The sequence below is a fragment of the Pezoporus flaviventris genome, unplaced genomic scaffold (genome assembly GCF_033815535.1).
Source record: "Pezoporus flaviventris isolate CSIRO_AGI_PZ_B2104156 unplaced genomic scaffold, CSIRO_AGI_Pfla_v1 ptg000005l, whole genome shotgun sequence".
Taxonomy (NCBI): Eukaryota; Metazoa; Chordata; class Aves; order Psittaciformes; family Psittacidae; genus Pezoporus; species Pezoporus flaviventris.
The window spans coordinates 7,360,067-7,387,998 of NW_026892553.1; the positions used below are offsets into that span (position 1 = coordinate 7,360,067).

General features: G+C 46.4%; 2 protein-coding genes and 1 long non-coding RNA gene across 4 annotated transcripts in view; 1 reads left to right on the top strand and 2 right to left on the bottom strand.

The window, feature by feature from the left end:
* LOC133265431 (uncharacterized) overlaps window positions 1–27,932 on the bottom strand; it is a 223,902-nt gene that overhangs the window by 67,300 nt on the left and 128,670 nt on the right. The gene's annotated exons all lie outside the window — the stretch shown is intronic.
* The window catches only part of RBM41 (RNA binding motif protein 41), a 65,969-nt gene that overhangs the window by 11,572 nt on the left and 26,465 nt on the right, over window positions 1–27,932 (top strand). The gene's annotated exons all lie outside the window — the stretch shown is intronic.
* DNAAF6 (dynein axonemal assembly factor 6) lies at window positions 18,409–27,791 on the bottom strand. 2 transcript variants are annotated; one of them, XM_061445924.1, is made up of 7 exons: window positions 27,522–27,791; window positions 27,293–27,409; window positions 25,340–25,403; window positions 24,294–24,399; window positions 22,102–22,198; window positions 21,278–21,363; window positions 18,409–18,912 (listed from the first exon to the last, which is right to left on the bottom strand). In XM_061445924.1, exons 2-7 carry the CDS (start codon window positions 27,383–27,385, stop codon window positions 18,783–18,785), a joined length of 576 nt encoding a protein of 191 aa, XP_061301908.1. In that variant the 5' UTR covers window positions 27,386–27,409; window positions 27,522–27,791; the 3' UTR covers window positions 18,409–18,782. The 2 variants fall into 2 exon arrangements, with proteins under 2 accessions (XP_061301908.1, XP_061301907.1); XM_061445923.1 differs by lacking the exon at window positions 27,293–27,409.

Below are 27,932 nucleotides of genomic sequence, written 5' to 3' on the forward strand. Positions count from 1 at the left end.
AGCGCAGATGCCCCACTGCCAGCAGCAAGGGCACAAGCTGCTGTAAGCACCGAGGATCCAAATCTTTCTGGGGAGGGATGCGAGTTACAGCCTTCCCTGACACAGGGCTGAAGGATAACAACTTGGCACAACTCCTGCCAAGAGCAGATCACTGCAAAGGTTCATGGGGAAAAGCAAGGTTTAGGCCAAGTGCTCCTATATCTCCTTGAGATCCTGTATGGGAAAGCTGGAGCAACACTTTTGCACAGGGGGAATGCCCCTCCTGGAGCTGGATGGTGCTGGGTCCTAAATTAACTCAAAACAAAGAGATTGTTCCCTTCCTTAAAGTAGCAGCAGCCACAGAAATGGTCCATGGGATCCTTGCTGTTCAGACAGTGCCTGCACAGCTCCCCATGGCAATGTCCTGGCTGCTGCTCATAGGAGGGAAACACTCTCCCTGCCCACAGATGATGGAGCTGGGAGAAACCTGCCACTGGTGTCCAGTGGAAGAGAGCACATTTCTCCCAGGTTTAAATGTCCTCAGTAACTCCCATGACTCCGCTTGCTACCACAAGATTGCTGCTTCCAGGGCTGGCAAAGGTGTGCACAGCTCTTAAATGTCCTGCCGTTAAATCACAGTCTCCTTCAGCTTGTCTTGGTAGATCCAGGCCACTTGGCACTGCTCGGAGCCCGGAGCAGAGCACTGCAGCAGCACGGAGAACGAAGAGGAATAAATTATTTTTAGCTGCAAAGCATTTGGGTTTTTTCCTCTTTTGCAGAGATTGGCTGAAGGCAGCGAGAGCAGCCCTATTGCATTGCCCTCCCCATCCAACACGCCAAGTGCTCACCATCAAAACACAAACTTAGCTGAGATCTTACAGAAACACATGGGCTTGGGTCTGTCTTTGCAGCAGGGAGGAGGTGAAGCCCTGGGCTGAGCAGATCTGACCCACAGAAGACATCGGAGCAGGCACCGTGCTCAGCTGGGAGCAGTTCTCTGTGCTTGTTACGTGACACACTAAAATGGATAGAGGTGCTTTTGATGTTCCCTTTGAATTGCTCCTCTCTCTTCCTTCTTGTCCCCAGGGTATTTTATTGGGCTTCATAATAAAGCTGGAGGGGGGGCAGAGGAGGAAAAGCTCTTAGAGCTTACTGTAAATGAGCAGAATCTTATCATCTGCCTGCCTCCTTTTCAGACCTACCCTATAATCTTATTTACAGGCTGAATTCCAAGTGCTGGAGTAATCAGCAGGTGATCGATAACTGAGAAAGGCTCCTTCTTGATCTGAAACCATTTAAAGTCAATTTGTTCACCTGCATGCAGGTGTGGAAACTGCTTTTCTTGTGGAAAGGTGCTGTGATGAGAGCCCAGCATGGTCCCCTCCATACACACTGAACCAGGCATCCTCTTCCCTGAGCCTACAGCCTTACCCTGAACTGACTTCTCAGTACAAGCTGGTTAGAGGTTGGGATGCAATCAGACCTTACCCAGTGCACAACCCCTTCCTTGAAGCAGGGCTAGGGACCACAGTCACCACTTCTCCTCCCACTTAATCCAGTGTAAATCAGTGGCAACACTCCCAAAGCACAGCGATGTGCTTCTGCCTGGGGAAGGGGGGACCAGTTGCTGGATCCATGGGAAGCTTGTGCTGGGATCCATGCTGGGGAACACTCCAGCCCCTGCCTGATGCTTATTAGCATGACTGCTCTCCCCTGAGATCACTAATCTTACTGTTTCTTGCTTCCCTCTCTCTCCCATTCAGCTTTGCCTTTCATTCACCTGAGGATGCTGGCAGCCCCAGGGTACTTTTAGTTAAACAAACCTCATTTTTAAGAAGGGCTGCAGGCAGGATGGATGGAGAGAAAACCTGCAATCCCTTCATTAACCTGGCAACAATCAGGTGCCTTAATTCTGATGTTACCTCTGGTGCAATCAAGCTGGGCAAAGGGGCCAGGACACAGATACCTGCCCCTCAAGCTGCTGTGCTGGCTGGGCATAGCTGGGACAGAGCCTGCTGGGTCCCAGCCCGTTGCTGCTTCTCTCTCACTGCCTTCTCCTTACTCAGCAGCAGCATCCCCCCAGCTCATCCATCATGCTGGATTAGCCATTACTAAAGCCACCCATTTGCAGGGCTGCAGCTCAAATGAATTGTGTTAGTATTCCAGCTACCACAATGAATGGCCTGACATCAAAACCAGTCTGGATTGCAGGGGGAAAGCAATCAATTATTCTATTCCCCTGCCTGCTGCCAGCACCCAGGCATGAAGGGCCGGAACACACTCTGATCCCTTAATGGCAATTTGAAAACCCAGGCAACAGAATGGTGAATTTAATTTTACTCCATGCATGGCAGGGACCAATAGGATGTTATAAACCCCACAGTAGGATAGGCTGTTCTCCACTTCAGTCCAACCCTCCTGTATGATATATATCCTGCTCCCTGCCCAGGGATGCATACCCCTGCTCTCCCACAGCCATCTCCTGCCACAGGGAGCACTGCAGGCAGTCCAGGCTCCGAGGCAGGCAAGGAAAAGGATAGTAATTACATGCAAAGGAACAGTCTTAATTGGAATGCCCTGTCTATCAATACACCCACCTAAGGGCACTAAGCTCCCAGCACCAGTGTGGGTCTCCTGCTCACTTCCCCTCTTTGAAGTATAAATATAGCAGCAATAATTAGATGAGGGCTCTCTGCCCTCTCACTGGCATCTCGTTCTGCATCAGGCAGATGGCACGGCATGCGGTCCTCTGCAGACCCAGCCGGCCATGCTGGGCAGTCAGTCAGCTGCAGAGCATCTTCTGGACACACACTCTCCTGCTGCAGCCCAAAACACTCCTCCTGTGTGTGAAATGATGCGAAATGGCTTCAGTCCCCGGCCACCTCCAACATGATACAGCATGGCTGGGCTTGCCAAGGGGGAAAGCAGCCTGTCTGCTAGATGCAGGTCAAAGGAGCAGCCAGGGGTGATGGTGCCCTGTCGTGCCTTAAGGCAACGTGTCCTTTAAACACGTGTCCTTCTAGACGGCCATCCCAAAGCCATGGCCACTGGGATGGGATGAGCATTGTTCAGCTGCCTCCTGCCTGCCTTAGTCCTGGCATCCCCACATGGAGATCGAACCCCAGCCTCATGGCCAAAGCAGAAAGCGCTTCTTGAAGACACAATGTTCACTGTGCTCATTCAGCCTTATCAGCTTCTGGAGTGGGTGCAGTATTTAAATGAAAATATTTAAGAGGCAGCAGGAGGCCTCTTGAAGAGAATGAAAGGAATCATCCACAGCAATGGAGAGAAGAGACAGCACCTGAAGAGGTAAGGAAAGGGCAGCTGTGACAAACAGGCAGACACTCACAGCACAGGGGATGCTCTGCATGCGATTCATGTGCCAGAGTTGCATTGGCAGTGGTGGGAGTCCCAGGGCACAAGCAAAGCGTGCAAAGGTGATTTTTCCACCCCATCCAGAGGCCAGGAGTCTACACAGGTCCCAAGTACTTGAGTACATTTCCTTCACAACTCCTCTTCAGGACATCTGGTGCCATTCCCTTGATGACCAGTCAGCTTTGAGGTAAGGACAGCTTCTACATATAAGGTGAGAAACACCTCGTGGGTTGCAGCGGGTGCACATCCCACTGCATGGCAGGATTTCAGTACTCACAAAACTGAGGTCTCTAGACCTCTGCTGGCCCTCTTCAGAAGGTAGCAGTGTTGTCCCTGCTTCACAACTGAGGCACAGAACAGCACTGGGGAAAGGAAAAAATGGGAGAAAGAAGACAACAAAGAAAAACCTCAAAGGTGAGATCAAAGGTGTCTGGAGTAACAAACAGAAGGCCGGGTTGGATGGGGCTTGGAGCAACCTGCTCTAGTGGAAGGTGTCCCTGTTGCTGCAGGGGTTGGAACTGGGTGAGCTTTAAGCCCCCTTCCAGCCCAAACCATTCTGTGATTCCATGCACTAACCTCAAGCTTCCCTCCCAGCCTTTGGGGCTTTGCAGCCCCCTTCCCTATGTTCTCACAGCCATGGTTTGCCTCCTCTTCTCTCCCTGTATGAGAGCTGTACCCTGACATCAGCAGAACTGAAGTGCCTGTACAGGAGGAGAAAGAAAGATTGATTCAACTCCAAATGCTGCCAAATGCACAAAGCCAACACACTGGGAAAAATAAGGCAGGCAGTTTTATCCTAGTCACATTCAGCCACAGTGACATTAGGTGTTATTTGATACAAGAGAAGAGCCAATATTTCCAAACTGAAGAGCAATCATTTAAACCAGTGTATTCAGAGGATCTGGAAGCGGTTCAGAACAGAAGCACTGGGGAGCAGCTTCTGACTCAGGTTTATCAAGGGCTAAATACATTTCTTGATGGTTTCACCTTAGTCCAGGTTTTCCATTTAAAAACAACCCCCAGGCAAGGTTTCCCAAAGCAGCACCATCCCTACTCTTCTTTACCATCCGAAAGCATCAGCTGGATCAGCACTAAAAACCGATGTGGAGGCTATTGCAAACCCCACGTTTCTAGCCAGGAGCTAAGGAAGCACGAGCTCTGGAGCCCCTGCCTCGCAATGTAAATGTCAGTCACTGGACCCCCCGCCCTGCACCTGCAGGATGTTCACCCACCCTTTGTGGGTGTCTCGGGCACAGTAACGCATTGCCAAGACTGTGAAGTATTAAATGAGGCGTTAGAGTCAAAAGAACACAATTACACATCCGAAGGCCACGTTCCAATACCCTCTGGGTTTGGCTCTGGCTGCCTGTGACGTAAATGGGTATGGATTTATAGCAAACCTGCCCCAGCACAGGCACCAGCACTGGCAGGGTGGCTCCTGCTTGGTCCCCAAGAGCCTGTGTCTAATGCCTGCCACAGCTCAAGCTCACGCAAGGTGTGCTGCTGCACTGCCCCTTGCCAATGCTGGGTACCCAGTGATACTCAGAGCTCCTTCCCGTTCCAAATGGGAGGTGGGGCTTTCAGAGTTCACCCAGAGCCTGAGGCAGAGGGTGATGGATGAAGGATTTGCGGGTTATTGCTTTCTCTATAAGTCCATTCCATTTTGCCACAGGAATAGCCAGCAAGCCTCAGCAGAAAGCTGCTGTGGGTGCTTGTGAAAAGCCCCAGTCAGTACCTTGGTACATCCACTGGCATCAGAGCAGCTTGGCAAGACTGAGCTTCACAGACCTGGCAGAAATTAAACAGGGAGGCTCTGCCAGAATGGCAGAGACATCCTGGAGAATAGGCAGGAAAACAGAGCAGGTACAGAGGGGAAAGATACTGAGGCACTGCAGGCATGGATATCCAATTCCTTGTTAAATAGGAAAAAGGCAGGACTGTGAAGATAATGCTGATATGGTAACATCCCTCAAACAGAGATGAGGCTGCAGGCTGGAAGTGCAGAAAGGCATTCATGTGTTTACACATGGGCATGTAGAGGAAGATAACCGAGAGCACCCATAAGTGTAATACTGGAGAATATGGAAATTAACACAGAAAACAGCCTGGAAAATTCAAATAACCGGTGTCAGGCAAAGGGCTGAAGCATCTTGAGCAGCAAGCTGCTGAGTGCTCTGCAGCTCCATGAGGGAGATGTGGCATCAAAGACATCAGGAGCAGTCACTGGGATCACTCAGCCTCCGGGACTTTTTAGTCGCTATCTTTGCAGTTCTCTGCCGTTATCCTGCATCTGCAGGATGCTCAGCCTCCACCTGCTACAGGGGGGCTCCAGAGGGATGCTTGCAAAGCAGGATTGACAAGTGACAACCACTGGTGATACTGCTCACAGACCTATAGGATAGGGGCTTTAACACAGTGTAGATATTAAGGGAAGGCATTTACAGAGTGCAGCATAGGTGTTAAATACAAAGCCTAGGGCTGTCTGTGCCAGAGTCCCGGGCTGCTGCAGAACACATGCATTATGGTTTGAGCTCTGCTAACAGGAGAAGATGATGTGGGTGAAGAGCTCCTGCTGGGATAGGCAGGGCTATTTCCAGTTCCCCTGTCACAGCTCTATACTGGTGGCTTCAGGTCTCACCTCCACCAAGGGAGCTCATATGGTTGAAGGGAGGGGAAGAGTTAAGTACTCTTCTCAATCATAGTGTGCCCCATCACTCAAGGGCTCCTCATGATATTGAGAGCAAGGAAAAAGCAATGACAGTGTCAGGATATTGGGATAAGACATCCAGGCTTCCCTGTACAGAAGCAGGAGCTCTTGTTTCAGGAAGCCTGGAAAGCAGCTTCCAGTTTTACATGTGTACAGCTTGGGAATTTCAAAGGGGGTTGAAGGCATGCAGGTCTATGTCTTCCTAACCCTAACTCCCTTCATTGTACTTCTCCTGTGAGCAGACAGCTGTTTTGTTTGCTCAGGTGAGTTTACTACAAGAGCTGGTGAGCTTTGCTCTGAGGTCCTGTCTCAGCCCCTACATGGCCTGTGAGCAGCCCTTAGCAACTGTCTGACTACACGCAGCCTTCACTACAGGCTCACGTTGTGCCCCTGGTCCTTCTGATTTCTGCCAACATTCTCTTAGAGCAGATCCGTCACCCACAAACCCCTCTTGTGGGCTTTTGACACTGAATCTCCTGCAGAGTTATCTCTGCATTTATAGTCCCTGTTCCCTGCTCACAGGTATCTTTGTGCCTGGAGACCCATCCACTGAAGAAGGTCTCTGCAGCCTCAACACTTATTCCTGGAACTTGAGAGCATCATTTCTGAGCAGCCTAATGAGGACTGTCTCAGCCTGAGGAGAACCAGTCCTTCCTTGTGCGGCCAGATGCTGCATTGTGCCGCTAGCCCAGGGAGAAAGCGAGAAACTTGGGCTGCGCGGACAGAATTCTTAATGGAATAATTAAACTCAAATAATTCAATTAACACTGCAATTGAGCAATTGCATTTAGAGAATTGCTGTAATTGAACAATATTTGTATTGTCCCAGCAACGAGGATAGGCACAGTCGCCATTCAACAGGCAGAGGTAGACATATGGTGCTAATGAAGGGCAGAAGATGAACGCGAGGTCACTGGATTAAGTGCTTTTCCTTTTCTGGCTAGAGAAGAAAGACGAGCCACTGTGATCCTGTTGCCTTTAAAAGCCTAAGAAACAGAAGAGGCTCTGCAGGATTGCAGGAGTTGGCTTTGCCATTAATTACTTTCTACTGAAAGCTCACAGCCGGCTTGGCATCGCATCAATAAGAGGGCAGCCACAGTTCCTGCCCAGCTAGTCCGTTATCTTAATCGAACGCCGCTTCAGAGTTCACACATCAGCAGCAAATAAGGAACTAAGACTTTAGGATGAATTTCTACCTCCCTTAGCAACCTGAAGGAGCCTGCAGCAAGTGCCAGGCCGGAAGTCAGGAGACCAGATCTCAGCAAGATAAATCAGAGACAGAAAAAGAAACCATTCAGTTTCTGGATGCCTCACTTGTGCTAGCTATAGCTGCATCCTGAGTCAGCATGGCTCAAACCAGCAAGGATGCTCTGGTCAGTGGAGACTGCCATTCAATCACAGCACATGCCACCCCCACTTGCACTGCAGCACAGGTCTGGGGAAGGGCATCCAAAGTGGCCACCCCAGTATCTGATCCAAACAAACCCATTAGAAACAAGCACAGGATCTTCAGGTGCCAAGTGCATCTCTTTCACCCGAGACTCAAGCTGATGATCAGCCTTGGGAGAACAGGCACTTGGGTTTTCAAGGATTAACCTCTAACCAAGCAAGGCTTGCACCCTACAGCTTCCTCACCTGTATATGGATGAGTTATGAGGTATGGCGTTTCCAGCTTTATCATGTAGCCTGAGATGTTGGGAACAGAAAGGTTCACAACATGGTTAAGAGGGGTTAACCTCGAGTCTGTGAGGTTACCACAAGCACCACGTACATCACCTCTAGCTACTCTGCTCTGGGTTCTTCACAGCTCTGTTATGGTACCACAAATCTGGTGCTCTCCTCCTCTCCCAAGTAATCTCAGTTTTGTTTCCCCAGTTTGTATTTGTTTGGCAGGGTTTTTTTTTAGGAAAGAGGCAGCTGATACTATCACACTGTTTGCAGCTCCTCTCCCCTCCCACTCTCAGTAACTTCTGAGCTTGGTGGGTAATTACTAGGAGACCTCTGTGCTCTATCAGTGTTAGCTGGAACCACGTTATTTTTTACACCTTGCCCAAGAATCTGGATGGAAAATAAACCTATTGATGCTCCCAAGTCAGGGAAACCAGTGTGCCCACTCAGGCCCTGTCAGGAGCCTGAATCCACGTGGATGACAGGCGCATTCTGCTCTCATCACCAGTGTCCGTATTAGATTCTCCTATGTCCACTGCAAGACAAATCCACAGACACTAGGCTTTGTCAGCTCAGCTCATGGCTCTCATTTGAGGCAAGTTGTCCACCCATGCAAAGGCCACTTGGTTTAACCATACTTGAAGCACATTTTGAAGGTCTTTTCCAAGGCATCCACCTCCAGGAAGGAGCACAGGAGCCTATCTGGGTGGGAGAACCCTGCTGACAACCCCAGGGGCTCTTTCCAGCCTGTGGCTCAGGAGGGCAGCTGGCCATGGGCTGCTTGCACCTCAGTGCCCGCTTGTGTGTGCGGAAAGAGGAAGCAGAAGCAGGTCTGTTCTTTCAGGCACTGAATGCCTTGCTGCAGACCTGTGCTAGAGTAAGCCACAGAACTGAGTTCTGGCTCCTTTTCTTTCAAGGCACACAATGCATGTGGTAAAGGGGACAAACTCATCCTTATGACTGGAAAGCCACATGATGGTGACAAGTCTGGATCTGACTCATAGCCCAAGGAATCTGTAATATACTACCACTGGCCTGCTCTGTCCACCTAAGCTCTGAGGCAAAGCTGTAGCATTCATGCCTGTTTACTGTAGGACCCCCTTTTTCCCCCACCACAAGAGTAATCCCAAATCTAGGGGACAGTTGCCCTTGCTTACTGTAGCAGCTCCTCTTCTGATTAACATCTTGCAGACAAATTCACTCCCAGCTTTCTCAGGGAAATATTACCAGTGTTTCTTCAGTTCTGCTTGGTTTTCCATGTGCTTTGGTTTTACCAGGTGTTCAAGTAAGAAAAGCTAGCATTAATGTGCTCCAGAAAATCCTGATGTGCAACCCCAATAAACCCAGACACACACACACTGTAGCATCATCATAGGAACAACCCTAGCAGTGCCCTGCATACTGCCTGTGAAAGCAGGAACTGCATTAACAACAAAATCAGAGAGATCCCTGCAGTAGCACTTTTACATTGAGCCAGGACACCCAATCTGATGCTTCCAGTCATCACTGGAAGAATCTCTGCAGGTTTAAGGAACCCTGCCCTAGACTTAGGGGGTAGCAAGGTCTCATTGCCTCAGGGAGGTCCCCAGCAGGTTCTCATCAATAGCTGTACACTGTGATGCCCAATTCCTAAACTCACAAAATGCAAACAAGAGTTCAGCTGCTCCAGCATATTGCATGTTTGCTGGGAAAAGTATATGATCTGGGGTTTCAGAGCTGCATTCTGGCTTATGTAGGTGGGAATGCAGCTGCTATTAGCCCCCGTTTCTGCCACCAGTCAATATGCTTGCTCAGAAAGTGGTAGATAGATACTGGATTCTTATTTTAGAGAAAAGAATGAGTGAGAAGAGTGCTGTTACCTGTGTGTGTACGTGCACATGAAACATAGCTCAACACCAGCAGGTGCCAATGCACATTCATGTGCCAACCCTCCAACTACCCTGTTGTACACTAACCCGTGGAATAGCAGTTACCACCAAGTCCAGTCTCCCAAATTCCATTGCTTTCCTCAAAGAAAGCCCAAACCACCCAATTTTCCTTCAGAATGATAAAAGGATCTGGAGCTGTGGGAAACAGCAACATAAGATTACTTTTGGCAAGGGAAGAGGAACTCGGGCTCTTCCTCCCTCCTCCAAAGACAGGACTCGGCTATTCTGCAGCTACCAACAGTAAAACCTCCACCGCACAGAAGCGACCAATGCCTGCGGGTCTAACACAGCGGTTTGGGAGAGACCGAGCAGCGTGGCTCTCTCTGGCGGTGGGATGCTGTATCCCAGCTTTCATGTCACCGGGCATCACAGCTCTGCCTGGAGGAGAGCTGTCACCCAGCAGCAACCGAACGCTCTCCACCTCCAAATCGGGGATCTCGCTTTCTGAAGGTGGTTGAACGCAGCCCACCCTCGTCCCCCTCCTCTCCTCTGCAGGGGGATGTCCCGGAATGAAATTTCATCCCAAACCTGGAATGAGTTTTCCCCACCTCCCGGCACCAAGTGAGCCGATCACACAGACGCTCACATGCAGAGGACAACTGTCTCCCCACTGCACCATGCTAAAGGTTAACAGCAAGCCCTTCATTCCCCTCCAGTTTAATTGACAAGATTTGTTTTCCAAGATCAAAACAGCGCAGTGCACAGTAGTCTGTGAGTTAACTTGCTCTCTTACAGAGGCCTCAAGTCCCACCAGCTCTAGTGTCCATGGCATGCAAGGCTTATTGAAGAAATAGTTTCACTAATCTCTTGACAACATCCCTCTGAGAGAAGACATGGCCCTCATCAGTTCTATGCCTGCAGGTACAATGTACTGGCCAGCAAAGCCTTGCAAGGTAGAGTGCCTCCAACTGAAACATACAGACATAGCAAAGTTAAAGAGCACTGCTGGGGCTGTAGCAACCACTGAGGAGTGAACACAGGGTCAGGGCTCTAAACTGCCACCCTCCACCTGAGGGACCCACATCCCCATGTTGAGTAACAAGGTCAGAGCCCGCCTGGGACTCCTCCAAATCAAGCACAAAGCAGGAAGAACTGCTCAACAAACTGCTTCCTGCACTCCACCATCCCTTCTGGCTTAGCTCACCCCATAGGTGCCACAGTTTCAGCCCTATGCAGGTCACTGACACCTTCCTCCAAGTGGTTCTGGACTTCACATAGCAGGCTAATGCCTGCAACCCAGCACACAGGTCCTCCCATCTCCACTTCAGTCTTAGCCCCTCCAACAAGTACCAAAGCATTAGTCTGTGTCCAGGTAGCAAATTCTGACAAATAAACCCCCAAACCCACTACCTAGATGGTCTTTTTGTTTCCTTTGGGTAAACCATAACAAGTAGATCCTCTCTTTTGATCCCTCTCACACACTTCCTCCTGGTTTGTCATGTACCCTGTTGCGTTACGCAGTGTACAGCTTTGTACCAAGAAATGTTATAATAAACTTGCATGCAAGAAGCATTTAAGCTGGTCCATGACTCTTCCAGGGAGAAGAATTCCGAAAGAAATCCAGTTTGGTAAATGCTGCCCAGGAACAGTCCTGACCATCCTCACGCTGCACTGCACAGCCTTCATTAACTTACAAATGAATTCCTGCTGTGTCTCCTGGCTTTCTTCAGATGTTATTATTCCACTCTCCAAGGACATAAACAGCTCTCCTGATTTAAGGAACTAGGCTGAAATGCTGCTTGACTGTGGCCTGGGGAGGGGCAACAGCATTGGAAAAGATGTTTTATTCACGAAAACAAAAATATTACTTCCAAATAGAAGCAGAGGTTCAATTTAAATAAACTCAAAGGGCGTAAGAAGAGGAAATCATGGGTAAAGAGAGCAACAGAAATGGGGTTTTGCATTACATCAGCTATTCTTTTCATTCAGGACCCATATTACAGCAAGCCGTTGATCACCATCATCACTCTTATCTGAGCACCGGCTCAGGACAACCTTGTGGGATCTTTCTAGATGATGAAAGCCTTCTCTTCATCCAAGAGGTGACTGAACCCTGGCCTGAAAATTAGCACTTTGCTGCAGAATAGGAACTGCAATCGTCCCATTTACCTATTCCCCTACTGTTCCTAGAGCAAAGGCTTGGCCGGTTTGGGTTTTGTGCATTTGTTTGGGATTTTCTGTTTCATTTTGTTCATCTTTAAATTAAAGAAGGCCCGCTTTAAATATGGAAAAGGATAGAGGCAAGAAGCCGTTTACATGTGGGCCTAAAATGAGATGAGACACCCACTGCTCGAGGCCAGGGCACAGCAGCCTGTCACCCAGTCACTTCACACACCAGCTCTGCTTACCCAGCACCAGGTGCAGCAAGGACAGCACAGAGCCAGGCGGCTGTAAGCATTTGAGAGGGTTCATGAGCAGCAGCCACGCTTCCCACTGCTCCAACACCAAGCCCCCTTTCATCCACTGTCAATAGAAGTAACTGCCATGTGCCCCCTTGGGCTGGCCCCTAGAGCAAGACAGGGTTCCCAGTTCTGTAGATGTATGTGACCTTAGTCCTCAGCTCTTCTTAGACACCTCATAGCCATTCCAAGCAGTCTCCTTCCCACAGGTTCTTTTTGGCACAGGATTTCCAGCACTGGTGACATTCTAACAGAGGTATCTCATCTGTCTTGAGCCCAGAGTGCTCAACCGTCTGCCCTGACCTTTCCCTTCAGCACAGTGGGTTTAAGGAAACTTCTATAGCTTCTTTCTCCTCCCAGTTGTGCTTTTGCCCAATGCACATCTCACCCCTGCTGCCTCACTCCACCATATGCACCATTTAGCCTGTCACTTGCTGCCTTACATCACAGCTCCACCCCTACATGACTCCATACACCCATATAGCTGTACCTGCACCCTTCAGCCCTGCTGGTGCTCTCTGTACCAAGCCTCAGAGCCTTGCCCCACTCTCCACTATACACATCCGCACTGGCATCCAAGCAGCCCCACAGATACACCATCATCCAGGTCTGTACAGCAAGTAACTAAAGCAGCTCACAATGCAAGTTGTACTTGGGGCCAGGGTGGTGTTTTCAGTGCTTTCCTGTCACTTCCTGTAGCTTCTCACAGCATCTCCAGCTCCCCCCTGAGCTTGTTACAGCTCTGACAGCTGCTGCTGACCAGGAGCGATATATCCAGCTAAGCCACACTGACACTGCAGCCTCATACAGTGCCTGTGACCCAGAACAAAGCCAGAAACATTTCTCACCTTGTCACAGCTTCCCATATCCAGCCGCTGGCCAATTGCTTCATGAACCTTCCAGGCACAGCACAGACAGTCCCAAAGCCAAGACAAATCATGCATCTTCCAGTTACCTGATTGTCTCTTGTACAGCAGTCATGCAGCTTTGTCCCCTCTGCCCTGTCAATCAGTTTTGCTGTATATCCAGGAATGCCATGAGCATAACACACTGCTCTGTTACCTCCCCTACTTGCTCAACTGCTCCCAGCACTGCTCTGCATCTATTTAACTCCTCCTGGGTGGAAGCTCTGGCTCAGGGGCATCTGGGATCAGCCCAGATGAGGTAGCACTGATATCCCAGGTGAAGTCAGTCTTTAATTCCCCTCTATATACTCACCCACTTGCAACGGCACCACCTGAGGCTCTGCTTCAAGGATATGGCTACAGGAATCTGAGTCCTCCAGGAAGAAAGTTATTGGTCAGGAGATGCCGTCACCTGGGTCCCCAGCTATAAGAACCATGGGGGTGGTTGATGCTCATTACTTGGGCGTGTGTGAGAGGTGGAACCCACCCAAAGCTCACAGCATCATTAAGCTCAAGCATTGATGCTTACATCTGCTACAGTTCCTGTTCTGCCACTATCTGGCTTGCCTACTTCATCTCATTATGAGTTTACAAATTCAGCTGTGTCCCTCTCCATTCCTACCCTTTTTTATGCAGCTTTCCAATAGGAAAAGAATTTTCCAGAAGAGGTCTATAGCTCTTTTCTTCTCTGCTGAGCAGCTGCAGGAGCTAGGTTGCCAAATAGAATCAGAGAATTATTTAGGTGAATACAGCCTAGCTGCCTTGGCAGTGTTTGCTGGGTTGTGATACCACCAAGTTAAACGGTATGGATTAAAATGAGTGCTGAGCAGCATCAGCAGTGAGCTGCCAGGCCAATGGGATCCCCAGAAGAGGCTCACAGTTAAAGAGAGATGGTCTGTAAGGGTTGCAGGTGGACAGTTACTGCGCTGGCCCCTTCCTATGATCTTCTCTTCAGAAATGAGTGTGTGAAGATAGAGAGGAGAGGTGCAAAGGGTCTTTGAGATGAGAAAGCCCAATGTGGTCAAATATTTCAATGGGCTGAGATAAATACCCCAAAACCTGAGGGCACTCCTGTGATTGTGTCACTGTTGCCCTAGACTGCATCTCAAAACCTGGGAGAAAGAGACACACACGGGGAAGCAGAAAGAAACTTTTCAGGCCTTGGGGAAGGCTGGAATTTGGGATGATTCTGCCTTTTCCTGAACTGGCTCATTCCTTCCTAACCAGCCCTCATTGCACTGGGAGCTGTGGGGCTGATTATGTTTAAACATAGGCTCAGGCAGGTTGTGCCTGTGCCAAGAGCCCCCTCCTCGATTCTGTCAACTCTTCACACATCTCTGCCTTGACCTGCAGCATCTGCTGCTTTTGTGTCATGGGCCTCAATATAACTGCCTCGTCACAACCCCTATGTGGTGCTCCTGCTTGTGTCCCCTTCCCATGCACACACACGCATAGCAAGGAAGAGCAAAGTGCTCCTCCCAGCATTAAGCTGAGTGAAGGGAGATGAATCATGCACTTCACCAACACTTGGCACATCCAGCAGGGTCAGATGTCAGCTGCAACCTGTGAGGAGGTTGGTGAGAAACGTCCTAATGTGAGAATGAGCAAAGGAGTGAGATGAAGCACTTAGGAAAGATCAGATTGCCCTGAAATAAGCACAGAACAATCAGGGGGGGAAGGAAAAACAAGGACTGGTTGCTCAGCATCACTCTCTGAAAGCAGAATCTTCCTGAAAGAGAAGACAGAGACACAGAGAGAAATTGTCTCCTCTTTGGGAAGATTATAGGAAAGAAATAACCCAACTTCCAGCAGATTCCAGGCACTTTCCCTGGAGCCAAGAACACAGGCAGGTAACAGTGACTGACTGTGGCAGCAGCAATTTGAAGGGAGCTCCAGAGACTTGAATCCAAGCTGCAGGTGCTGCAAAGAGGATAAAGGTCTGCCAACAGCAGCAGGTTCAAAGACACCTGCTCCAGCATGAGAAGTGCACATGCAATGGATGTGTGAGCATGCAATGAGACTGCTGGGTATACCTGATGCACTGCCTGCATGGCTTACTGCTGACATGTGCCCTTGCCCATCGGTCAGTTTTGCTGTCTCCAGTAGCCTGTGCTGCCAACTGTAGATGCTGCTACAAAGAGGAATACCTGCCACCTGAATGAGGAAATCCGGGAGGCCCTGGGGACAGAGGTTACTTCACTGAGTTTCCTCTGTGTATTCACACACCTCTGAATGTCAGTGTGCACCACAGCCTGCAAAGGGTGCTGCAGAGCTCCCTTTTTGTCCACAGGAGCCCAGTCCCATGCACTTGAGAGTTGGGATGCAAGGTTAGACAAGACAGAAGCAATATCAGTCTGGTTTCCTTACTTTGTAGGGGGAAGAGATTTTTCTGTACATATAGATACAGCTTAGTTATTTCAGACAAACCTTGTCTGGAGGGAAGCATATACTGATAAAGCAGTGTTTCACAGCGTGAAAGAAGTACATGGACATTTTGGATACAAACTTTAAACTGAACAGCAGAAAAATGAAGTCATCTTCCTCTCTCTCAACAAATACAAGGGGTATATGGTGATACCAACAACAGACCTGGAGGAAGATGGCAATGAGAGCACTCTAGAATCTAGACTGCAGGTTTAAGGGAAAAATCTCAGTTTAAGCTCTTGCCCTGTTTCAGGGGTTTATAAGGAGGAATCTTTGGGGTTTTCTCCTTCTCAAGCTGTAGAATGAGGAAAGTAGCTTTGCCTCAGAAGGCTGCTATGTGGACAAAGAGGAGTCTGAAGAGAGGCGAAACACACAGAGCCAGCTGAGCCATGTACTTTAGCACACCACAATAGTTCTGACAGAAGGCAGGTACAAGTCAAAATGGGAATGGTGGCTCTGCCACCACACCTGGAGGACAGAACACACGCACAAGGCGAGATGACAACCTGCAGTTTATTGGGATACTACAGTAAACAGCCTCTATCTCATTTCCACAGCTACAGTACCCTCTACTTAACTGCAATACATTTAATCAAGATGTTTCTTAGGGAACCCAATAAAGCTTGATGATGTTTAATGGCTGGGGCTTAATGGCTGGGTTGTTTAACTGGGCTCATAATTTTGATTAATTAAGATGCCTGCAGGTGTTGGAGTGGTATTAGCTTTGATGTTCAGAGGCAAAGGGGGTTTTGTATCCCCTTCAAAAGGATTTCTGTCAGTGCTAGTTCAGCAAACCAAAACTGCCTTCAAGCCCTTGCAGAAGAATGTTAACTCTCTCGTAGCTGGCAGTAGCCCCCAGGTTTCTGGGGAGCTTGGCAGCCTTCATGTCCTTTTGACCAATTCCTCTTGGGATGATCTATAACAGTAAAACCAAACCCCAAACCCCAACCTTTTGGCATCCTCTGTCTATCTACTTAATAGGAAGAAAGAATGTGAGAGGATCTCCAGGGTGGTGATTGTGCATTCAGGCAACACACCCCATCACAGCAGCAAAGTGCCCACCACCAAAGTGTTCCACCTCTATTGAAAACAGCAATAGAGCTTGTCCTTTTGAGCAGTGGAAAACACAAAGCCTGGCTTCTTATGAGTTTGTCTTCTCTGTTCATATACCCTAACACCTTGATTTCAGCTTCCCCCTGCCAGCCTACCTCCCTTTGCCTGCAGAAACTCCCCTATCCTGCTCTATCACCAACCTGCCAGCTCCCCCTCATGGAGTGTGGATGACCTACTGTAGCCTGTAGTGTACAGAGAGGCTGGCCAGAAGGTACATGAAATAACGCTAGTGCTACCTAATAGGGAGTTTTAATTCGTGTTTCCCTATTCTATTCAGCAGCAAACTGTCTTGCAAAACATACCGACCTCAGGTTATTGTCTCTTCCATGCAGATAAAATGCCCCCAGCTTAGAAAAAAAATATGGAGAAAATAGGACCTGGATACCAGTGCAGCATATGCTCATTCCCATAGGAAACAAATACAGGAGAGAAGCACAATGAACCAAAGTCATTGTTATTTCCAGTATCAAACACTGACATTAAATTAAATAGGACTTGATGATTAAGGCTTAGTAAATTGCTATGCCAACTATAAATGCATAATTACCTTATGGAGAGAGGACTGGAAGGAGGCTCAGAAAAGCAGAGTTATAGTGTGCTTTCCCACAGGCTGACTGAATGAATTTGGGCAAATGTTACTTTCAAGATCAATCTTCCACTTTTCTTGCAATTTGTATAAGAAATGCAAAATTGAAGCAGCATATTGTCTAGGGACCACAAAGACAACCCTTTTTCCAAGAAACAGCCTGTTTGGCAACCACAGGCAGTACAAACTGAGTCAGGAGGAATGATCTCAGCCTTTTCATACATCTGCATTGTTCCCCTCCACCACAGCTTTGTACAGTAAGAATAAGACATTCAAATGTAATCTATGGAAACTGAAGCAAATAGAAATTGGAGTAGCCACTTAGTGTTATCAGCATATTCAATAGCTTGTGATGAATCATAACGGAGCTACCTGCTTTCCAGGGCATTAACATTAAAGCAGAGGTTGGGTAGTATTATTCTGACCCAAAGAATGGGTCCACTTTTTAAGGATCGTGATGCAGTATATTCCAAACATACTGTGAATTCTGAAAATTCCTGACAGAACAGAAGAAAATACACCTGGAAACTCAATGGCAGTGTCTTCAGGCCCTCTTGGAGATTCCATCTTCTCATTACAACCTGCCACATATTTAACTGCATGAGTACTGACTGCAACCTGGCTGGTCATGATTTTCTTCTACTACACCAAAAGAATGCAGGACCCAAACCTTTTTGTTTTTAAAGTGCTTACAAGCTTTTGGTTCAGTGTACCTAAAGTCCATCAAAGTGCAAGGCCCTGCTTGTCCCCTCCACTTTGGTCATTGAGCAAATACTTTTGTTTTCTGCATGATCAGCAATGTTAAATGAATAGGTTTACCCAGCAGCTAGTAAGAGAAACATGTGGTTACCCAGCTCTGTAGCTCTAGATTGCGTTTGAAGGCCAAAGAAATGCTTTTGCCATATTTTAGCCCTGTAAGTGATGCTTTGTTATGCAAAGTTCCTCTTATCTCACCTTTAGGAAGTCTCTCACAACATAATATAGAGAAGGCAGACACAAAAGTAAGTGGAACTGTTCATTAGAACATAGTCTTTATTAACCAAGAAAGATCACAAAAGTAGCCGGAGGGACAAAGGGTGAATGGTGACACGAAACCACCCATTGTCAATATTTGTTAAAAAAGAAAACCACAAAAATTGAAACAAAACAAACAAACGAACAAACCTCCCAAAAATCCCAAACCAATAAAACCAAAACCGAAAGAGCTGAGCAGTTCAACAATCCAACTACATCTAGCTACCTCGTGCTGCCAGTGTAAAGGAGCTCCAGATGTGGATATGGATCCCTAAAGACCTCATCAAGTAGCTAAGAGGAGATTCATTGCAGACCAAGCAAGAATATTATCATTTGCAGGTCTTGAAGTACCAGTGTCATTGGCCAGAGCCCCATTGTGCTGCTCATCAGCCATAACCACAAAAAAAAACCCTCTCTGGTTTACAGAATTGTAATCTCCCATTGCTGATTCACAGAGCCTGTATGAGACTGAAGGAAGCAGGACATTAATTAGAGCAGCACTAGGGCTGGACAGCCTCAGCTTATGCAGGCTATGGGTGCTATGTTACTCCTGGCTTATTTGGTTTCTTCAGGGATATTCCCCCTGCACCATTCAAGGGAAACAATCTCCTGTTTCAGTCAGGTTTCACAAAGACTCCAAACTAAGAGATTACTTTCTGCAAACTTTCTCCATTTCTCTGTCCATCAACCAAAATTTATGAAATCGAACTCCCTCAATACTCTCAAGGTGACTTCCAAGGTCTCCTCTTCAGAGAGAAAACGAGCTTTCCCCTTCTTGCTGTCCACGCAGTAGGGGAGGTGCAGCAGCAGCTTTCTGTGAAAGAGGACACAGTGAATGTCAATGTCTCAGAACAGGTGAGCAGTTGAGATGGCACTGCAAGTTGCTCCTGCAATCTGTCATCAGTATACCAAGGAATGTTCTTTAGTATACCTTGTTCTTATGGCAGGTTGCGGACTTCCTGCAATACCTGGTGTGCAGCTATGCAGGCCTGAAAGGTTTCCACACTATTCCTTTCTTTAGGCTGTGGCTATGACAAAAATTTGCAGTGATGGATTGGGGGCTCTCTCCACTGCTTTACTTTTGCACAGTGCTGCATTTTAAATGAAGAGGAAGGAAAAGCTGCCTTGGTAATGCTCTCCTGATGGCAAAAATTTGAATAATGCCTAAAACATGTCTTCAGGAGTTTGTCTTCTTTAGTAAAAAGAAATAACTGGTGCAGCCTGATTAGAGATTCTGGCCAGCCCAGATGCACAAAGGAAATGCCTACACTGCAAAGCAGAGTTCAGGTATGAGAATGCACTTCTAGTTATGAAGCTCCTGGGATGTTAACCTACATTGAAGATTAATTCAGTGATCCCCTACTGGTGGCTCAGGGACGTAGTACACAAAGAAAGGCTGGATCTTGGATTCAGGAGCTATTCCACAGTCTGTGGAATAAAAAAAAAGCCAGACATATAGCTTTTCCTAGAATGGCTGATCAGCCTCCTGGTTTGTATCCTTATGAGGATGTCTCAGTCCAGACCCATTCAATTCCTCTCATGGACAACAGTTCAAGCTTACTTGCCCATGCAGAATCTGGACTCTTTCCCCTCTTATCCCAGGCTTACATATTAACAATATGAATGACGGGCCAGTCTTGGACATCAACTCTACAGACAGTGCAAAGAGCATCAAGGACACCTTAGAGTCAAGAGATCTTCCCAGACAAATTTTATAAAGCCCGAAAAGTCAGATTGGGGATTACCTTAACCTGGGGTTCAAGTCATGCTGATTTTTTTCAGGTGTCTTGTAGAACCCATGGCTAAAAAACGTGCAGTCAAAACACCTTTGAACCACACCTACTGAAGGCAGTCAGTCGCTGTAGTCCTAAGAGGTCCTTAAAATCAGCTTGGCTTAGAATCAGCCCCAGGACTAGAGTTGGAAACAGTTCCTTTGAGCCCTCCTACACATCTGTGAGAGTACAGGATTTTTCAGGATGTAGAACTTGAAATCTTGTTTGTTTCTTTCATCCTGAGAAAACTTGCACTTACATTTGTGAAAGCAGCACTGGCTCAGCCTGTACCCAAGCAACCATTAGATTTACGGCAAACTTTTTATTTGCTAGGCTTGTGACTACAGACAGCTGGATACTAAGAAGATAATGGCAGATCTGAGTCACCAAAAAGATGGAATTGCAGAAGGAAAAGGATGCTGAGGTTTTCCTACATCTGCAGTATTGCATTAAACTACCTCCTTTAATATCTGTAGGTCTGCAAGTCCTGAACAGTTATTCCTCCTGACTTCCCACTTTCAGAGCTAGCATTTCCAAACATTCTACTATTCCTGTTGCATCTTTGGGTTAAATCCAAGCAGGGGGCAATCAACTCGGCCTACTTCCGCCTGTGAGAAAAGTGGCTTTTCTATTGTTAGTCCACTAGGGGCAGAAGTTATTTGAGCCTAAATCCTTGAATTTATGCCTGCGCCTAGATTTTATTTGCAGGAAGCTATTCGCATATGGATCTTACCACATTCCATTCAATGCAGCCTAGAGGGGATTAAGCTTGCTTATGAAAGCACTGTATTGTGAAGGAGAACTTAAATCAAAACACACATGGGAATTATGTGGCAATCTTGGGCAGGGCAACTGCACACTGAGGAAGACTGAGAAGTCGGAGTATACCAGTCAGTTCGTTATCTTTGTAGGTGTGAAGTAGCCCCTATCAAAAAATAACAACTCAAAGGAAATATCTTCAGGAAAACCTTGTACAATTTCCATCTCTGCATCATGTCTGGATATGTCCACAATTTGGCTTTCAACTTCTGAAAATGTATCTGCACATTTTGACCATCTCCAGTTATATATTTGTCCAAATTCACATTTGCAAAGCAAACTACAACAAAGTCCTTCAAGACCGTGGGGAGGTTTTTGCCAAACATTCTGGACCCTTGGAGCCTTGCTGTTTAAGTAGCCAAGATCTGTCTTAAAGCTGGTATCACAGATAAAGAACAGTATCACAGATTCAAAGCTAGCCCACTATACAACAACTATGGTTGTTTTGTGTCTGTATCTATTTCCCATGTGCAATTAATAAACCAATCTTCACCTTTAGCTTTGCTTTCCATACAGCCTTTAGTTGAAGGCTTGGTTAAACCTCCTTTCAAACAAGATATTAACTGTACGCAATTGTGTTTCACTTACTTTTTGGGAGTTCGGAGGTCAAGAACCTTGTCCTGAATATCTAATGTGATGTCCGAGTTCTTTGTCTCTGGCAGTTTGATTTTAATCTGAAATGATGGGTAGAGGAAAAGCTATGATTAGATATATGGCCCTACAAGCCATAAAAGATCTCATCTTGCTGAATATTTTGATGTTAGTGTGAGAACAACATTGAGTAGTTGATTTCTAACAGGGAAAATATGACGGTGGTAAACATTGCTTTCAATAACTTCATGATGTGTATTGATACCCTATTTTCTTCAAACTCCTGAGCTGCCAGTGTACTTGACAGGTATTCTACATCCAGCAAAACCCCTCGCTTTGTGTATTAGACAGTTTGCTTCTGCTAGAAAAATTCCTGAAGTTCAGGAAGCAGGGAACATCTTTGATCATGTAATAATGGGACAGGATCTGATACCTCTAATTTTAAAGAGTATCAATATTGTAGCACTCTTCTAACTCACAAACCTTGTAATAAATGTAGGCAGATGAAAACTGTCTCCTTCTCAAAACTGTACCCAAAATGAAACTTCATCTTAGAGCTACTTTTTATTTCCCTCATGTCTGTATGTGGCATTGCATTTGCACAGATTCTTTTGAGTACACTAGGTCCTTGAGGAGATACACATTAATCCCTCAGCTTAGCAAGTGTAAATATCATATACAAATGCTTGAAGAACTACACGAAAATCCTACAAAGGCAGCAATACAGCTTAGTGTTTGCATTCTGTCCCTCAAGAAGGTGTAAAGATTGAAAAGGGCAGAGAAAGATCACAAAGGGTTGGGAGATACAGGTTCATGCTCACCACTATATCTTCACAGCAGGCTGTGGAGTGGTCTTTCCTGCTCATCCCAAAGAAGACATCCTCTGTTCCCACACATTGTTTGAATAAAATCTCATACCTGGGAAAGAGAAGCCATTGCCTAAAACTACTGGAGAAGTGGCAGGAGACTAAAGGAGACTAATTCGCAGAGGGCTATAAATAACCTCATTGCATCATCTCTCCTCCTTTTCAGTCACCCTTCAAGACTTCAACCCATCTGCACTGGATTTCTGTTCACAGCTACAAATGAGTTAGCTGGAAGGCTGGGGAGGATAATTCATTCCACCTTCCAAGGCTGTTTCTACTTCACTAACCAGCTTTTGCAGGATCAGGAAATTCATCCTAAGTGAATATGATATTTACCAACTAGTTAAACAGCCCTTAGGAAATGGATTTGAAAAGGATGCTGTTAATTACATGTGTTCTGTTCTGTCATTCAACATGCTCTTGCAGCCTGAGCATAACACTCTTTTGTCAGATTGTAATTGTTTTGCATTCAGCCAACATTTGTTTTCTTCCTCTCCACGTCTACAAAGTCTAGAATCACATACTCACTTGCTCTTTATAATTAATGAATGAGGAAATACAAAGTAAATTTGTATTTAGAACATACATTACTCCTACTAAATTGAGCAAAAGAAGTGGAGTGAGTCACTTCTCTAAGAGTGTATGAAAAGTCTTTTAGATCTCCAGTGTTCATACGCATATGTAGTAATTCCTAACTCAATGAGGAATCTGTCTAATAGCTCTGGGTGCATCTCTTTAGCCATCTGTTTTCCTTTTGGGCCATATTCCTTTATTCAATTTGATGAACTCTTACAAAAACTTATACTCTCTTTTCATCGCTGCAACACAGGACGTAATTCCTTGAGGCTGAAGCAGCAATGTCTTTTACCCATCAGGAAGGGAAAGGGTCAAAAAATGGCATGAGGAAAGCTTCTGTTGTGCCCACAATACAAAGAAGCATGCTCTATACATCGAAGGTGATAGTATCAAGAACAACTTCATCTAAGGCTATATGTGAATGCCAAATCATTTTCAGATATGTTAAGTCTAAGTTCAGATTGGTCCTGGTCCTGTGTTTAGATCAGGAAATTGAACACCTCATGGCATGACTTACATGCAGAGAAACATGAGGATTCTGGACTACAAACTAGCATACAATGTGCAGCTTCAGAAGCTTCAGTCCATCTGCTCCAGCATTTATCACTCCAGGATATGGCATGAGAACACAATGATTAGAAATTCAAAGACTGCTTTGTGGATTGACTGACCCTGAAGACTTTCTGACCTCTGCAGACTACAACTAACATGCTGGATTGTATCCCTTTCAAGAACATTTTTGTTATTGTCTCTCTATGAGCAAGGGAAAAGACCTGGGTTTTAGGCTGTCCCTTGACAGACTAGGATTGAATGACAAGATTTACAAGTTCAAAACTGCTTGCATATAGCTTTCCTTCCTGTAGTACTTTTTCATAGAATCACAGATTGATTTGCATTGAAGGGACCTTAAAGCTCCTGCAGTTCCAACCCCCTGCCATGGGCAGGGACACCTTCTACTAGAGCAGGTTGCTCCAAGCCCCTGTGTCCAACCTGACCTTGAACACAGCCAGGAATGGGGCAACCACAGCTTCTCTGGGTACCTGTGCCAGCGCCTCAGCACTCTCACAGGAAGGAACTTCTTCCTTATAGCCAATCTAAGTCTACCCTCTTTCAGTGTCTATTTGTCTCTGAAGAGCTTAATCCTTTGAAATGCAAACATAAGTTGGAGTACTTTATGAATTTGTGAGTATGAAAAATGAATGCATCTCAGTTGCCGCAGGAAAAGACAGATATTTCACACAAATGGCATACTTGAAAGCCAGTAAATAGTTTCGGTGGCCTACTTCTCCTCCTAATCCGACTTCATACAAGTATGTGACACTGCAAGTAATGTTATAATGGGAAAAACCAACGCTATGTTTCTATTTATGAGATCAGAAAGTTTCCAAAGGAGAGGTTAGAAATCACTCCTCACATGTGGTTTTTAGATGCAACATTGATATCCTCCCTTTCTCCTTCCATGACACAAAGTTTTTCAGATGGCTGTCTCACTCAAATGCAGTCAAAGCTGTTTAACTTCTATTTCCATCAATGTTATGCAAAGCCCAGGCAGGCAGTCTCAGCTCACTTACTCTGGCTGTTCTCTAGGGTCCCAGGTATCATCATATTCAGATCCTTCTGGGACCTCCTCTGTATTCCAAATAGTTTTATTGTTTTCAGATTTCACCTGAAAAGTACCTGTCAGTGATGAGAAAAAAAACCCACACTGAATTTTGGATTGGTTTTGTTCCTCTAGGTTTGCTGAAAACTTTGATTTCTTTAGGCTTTAGAAAAGTCTTTGTATTAGAAGCATTCTAGCAAATGTTTACAGTCTTCTTCACTTCAGTATCTTATGAATGAGAATATGCAGAGGGAGAATGTTTTCCTTTCCCTTAAATCTCCTTTACCCAGCCTCTCTATCAAAGAAATCTTCCTTTCAGGCATAAAACATCTTGCACTTCAAAATGGGTAAAGTGGAGAAATATGAAATAACCTTCCCCAAGCCCCCAAATATGGAATTTTTTAAGTGAGCAGAGACATTTACAAAAGGAACTCCTCCTCACATAGAAACCCACTTCCTCCCATTAAGTACTGGGCACAGCCCTCATAAGGTACTGAAGACACATGAAAGTTCACAGGCAGAATACTATGGTTTATGCCTGTCTCACATGGAAAAACATTTTCTAGTAAGCTGATAAATCTGTAATTTGAACTGTTTTAGAGTGGAATCACAAGCAAAAATACTCTGTTAGATTTGCCACAATTCCTTTCCTGCTGCACTCATCCTGGTCCTTGTTGACCTTTCTTATGACTCATAACTAAGCTGCTCAATAATGTGATTAGTTCCAGAAGAACTTTACATTACAGCTCGTGACCAGGCTGTGTTCTGTACCCTGTTTATCATTGCCACTTGAGGCTGCTGTGCTCTAGAGTTACCTTTTCTGCTTCTCTTGGTATAATTTGCTGTTAAGCTTTCAGGACAAGAAGGTGTAATTGTAAACATGTAATGCTATTTCCATCTCAGAGCTCAGTGAGCGCTCACAGTGAGGCAAGTCCACCAGTGATGGTAACTCACTTCAGCTGTTACAGTCTGCTAGTATGGGGCTGAATGCTAAAACATAAAAACACTCCTCCTTACCAGTGCTCTCTTTCTTTACTGGTCCAATAGTACCAGGAGTCATGGCATTAACAGAAGAGTGCAGCTGCAAAACAAAAGGCAAATGGAACTTGAATCAATTCTCTTAGAGCCCAGCTCAGTAACCACAATAATGTCCCTAAGTATAAAGTGTTATCTGAGGTCAAACAAATGCCTGCTGGAACCCAAAAAAACCATTATGCCACAATTTTGTGACTGAACCACTGAACGTTCTCTCTTCTTCAATCTCACCCAGAAGAACAGGACCTCGACACACTGTGTTTAAGCAGGACTCCCAGAGCACAGCACTGCAGACAGAGGTGCTTTCTGAGTATTACTTTGAGAAAGTTGGGGCTGTTCAGCTTGGAGAAGAGAAGGCTGCGTGGAGACCTCACAGCAACCTTCCAGTATTTGAAGGGGGCCTGCAAGGATGCTGGAGAGGGACTCTTCTTTAGGGACTGTAGTGACAGGACAAGGGGTAATGGGTTAAAACTTAAACAGGGTAAGTTTAGATTGGATATAAGGAAGAAGTTCTTTACTGTGAGGGTGATGAGTCACTGGAATGGGTTGCCTAGGGAAGTTGTGAATGCTCCATCCCTGGCAGTGTTCAAGGCCAGGTTGGATAGAGCCTTGGGTGACATGGTTTAGTGTGAGGTGTCCCTGCCCATGGCAGAGAGTTGGAACTGGATGATCTTAAGGTCCTTTCCATCCCAACCCATTCTATGACTCTATGGCACATTGGCAAAATTTCCATGCTTTGCCTGCCATGAAAACATTGCAGGAAGCCAAGGGTGCTACATGAAAGACCCATCACAGCATTCAGATTTTGACAGTAGAGATCATGAGAAGCAACAACATTTTCCTCTAATTACAAATCAATTTAGTGCTAATAGGCCAGTGTGAGGCATTCTCTATATACGAAGGTTCCTTGGTTTGATAAGAGTGCCTCATATGCACAGAACACTAAATTAAATCAAAATAAAGATTTCAATTTACCCAGATTGACTCACATTTAATTGACATCCCGGTGATAATTGCCATTTCTCTCTCTGAAGTGTCATTCATTTCATTAATAAGATGTAAACAAATCCTTTTAAAATCAAGATGTTTACTGCGAAGATGCACAGCCAACAATGCTAGCTTTAAAAAGCAGGCATTAAACAGCTGAAGGGCACTTAGCAATGAAGGCCCACATCTATCACCTACCAAATGGAAGTTTCAATGGACCTGCACCCCTTTTATCCCCAATACTACCACCATTGCCACTCCTGCTGCAACTGAAGCAGTTGCGTGGTGCAGGAACAATGTACATTTTCCCTAAGCTGCAACTTTCATCTAGTCCTGAGATGGACAGGTATAGAAGAATGGAAAGATATTTCTCTCCTTAATCATTCAGGTCATCCACTTTAGAAGAATTAGGGACCCTTCCCTCTTTAACAATAATCAATGTATCTAACATACTCCAGTGATCAATGATATCTACAGTCCTCCAGCACCTGACGCAGGATCAGAACACTCACAGTCACCTCTGGGTATTTCAGCCTTTGCACAGAAGTTGAGCATCAACCTTTTCCCTTTGTATGAACCTTTTACCACATTGCCTTCATCTCTGGCAGACTTCAGAGAAAAGCAAGGTAATGTATAAAGTAACTGAAGCTTTTTCAACTACATGTTCTTATTTCCTGAGGGAAGGCCCGAAGGCTGGAAACTTAAATCTCCCTCCCATTTTGTAGTCTCCATCTCTCCTTGTTTTCCTGGGGCAGCTTCTGTGCTTTCTCCCCCAAGAGGTTGTTACCATAAAAGTACCTTCTGGCTGTTTCAGTCTAAACCCGTCTAAGGGTCTCATTCTCTTTTTACTCACTCTGGGCAAAGGAGAGATTTGCTTCTCCTCAGTCACCAGGGTTGGGCTATGGAGCAATATGTAAACCACAGCATTTCTTCTGAAAGACTCACCACATCTTCACCATCATCATCATCATCATCCTCTGGAGCATCACAAAGCAGTTTAGCAAGGGACTGCAGAGAAGAGGCTGAGGAAACACTGTCCATGTCAGTACCCACTGCTCACCTATGCTGGAAAAACAAATACCAGACAAAGAGAGAACAAACTGTGCTCTGTACTGTCCGCAGGGTGGAATGCTCCTCTTGTGTGTTCTGGAAGAATAAAGTTTAGCCAAAACCTTACCTGTGTGGTATCAGAACACGGATAATACACACAGCCTGTCCAACCTGTGCTCAGGTCACAGGCTCTCTTGCTATATCGGCATCAACCACAATCACAGCCCACGCCCTGCAGTGATTCCTGGCTGTGACAGACCCTACATCAACACGGGTATGCAGCTGCTACAGGACGAGGGCAGCAGGACCCCTTGCCCCGGCCTGGGGAGCTGCGCCCCCAACACGGCCCCAGGTTCAGGCTGAGCAGCGGCTCCCGGCCCCACGGTTCAGTCACAGCTCCCGCTCACAGCCGCGGGGGTCCCGGCCCGGCCTCCAGCGGCCGCAGCACCCAAAGGCCCCGGTGCCGCCGCTCCGCGGCTACAACCGGCGGCGTCCCCCGTCACCGTAGCAACGGGACGCCGCTGACCCACCCCGCCCC

Bases quoted from the DNA above. Each gene is read 5' to 3' on its own strand.
- DNAAF6 (XM_061445924.1), bottom strand. From the start codon at position 27,385: ATGGACAGTGTTTCCTCAGCCTCTTCTCTGCAGTCCCTTGCTAAACTG. The intron at 25,404-27,292 runs GTGGTGAGTCTT...TTTGTTTTGCAG, and splicing joins ATGATGATGATGGTGAAGAT to CTGCACTCTTCTGTTAATGC. The intron at 18,913-21,277 runs GTAAGTGAAACA...CCTCTTTCACAG, and splicing joins GACCTCCGAACTCCCAAAAA to AAAGCTGCTGCTGCACCTCC.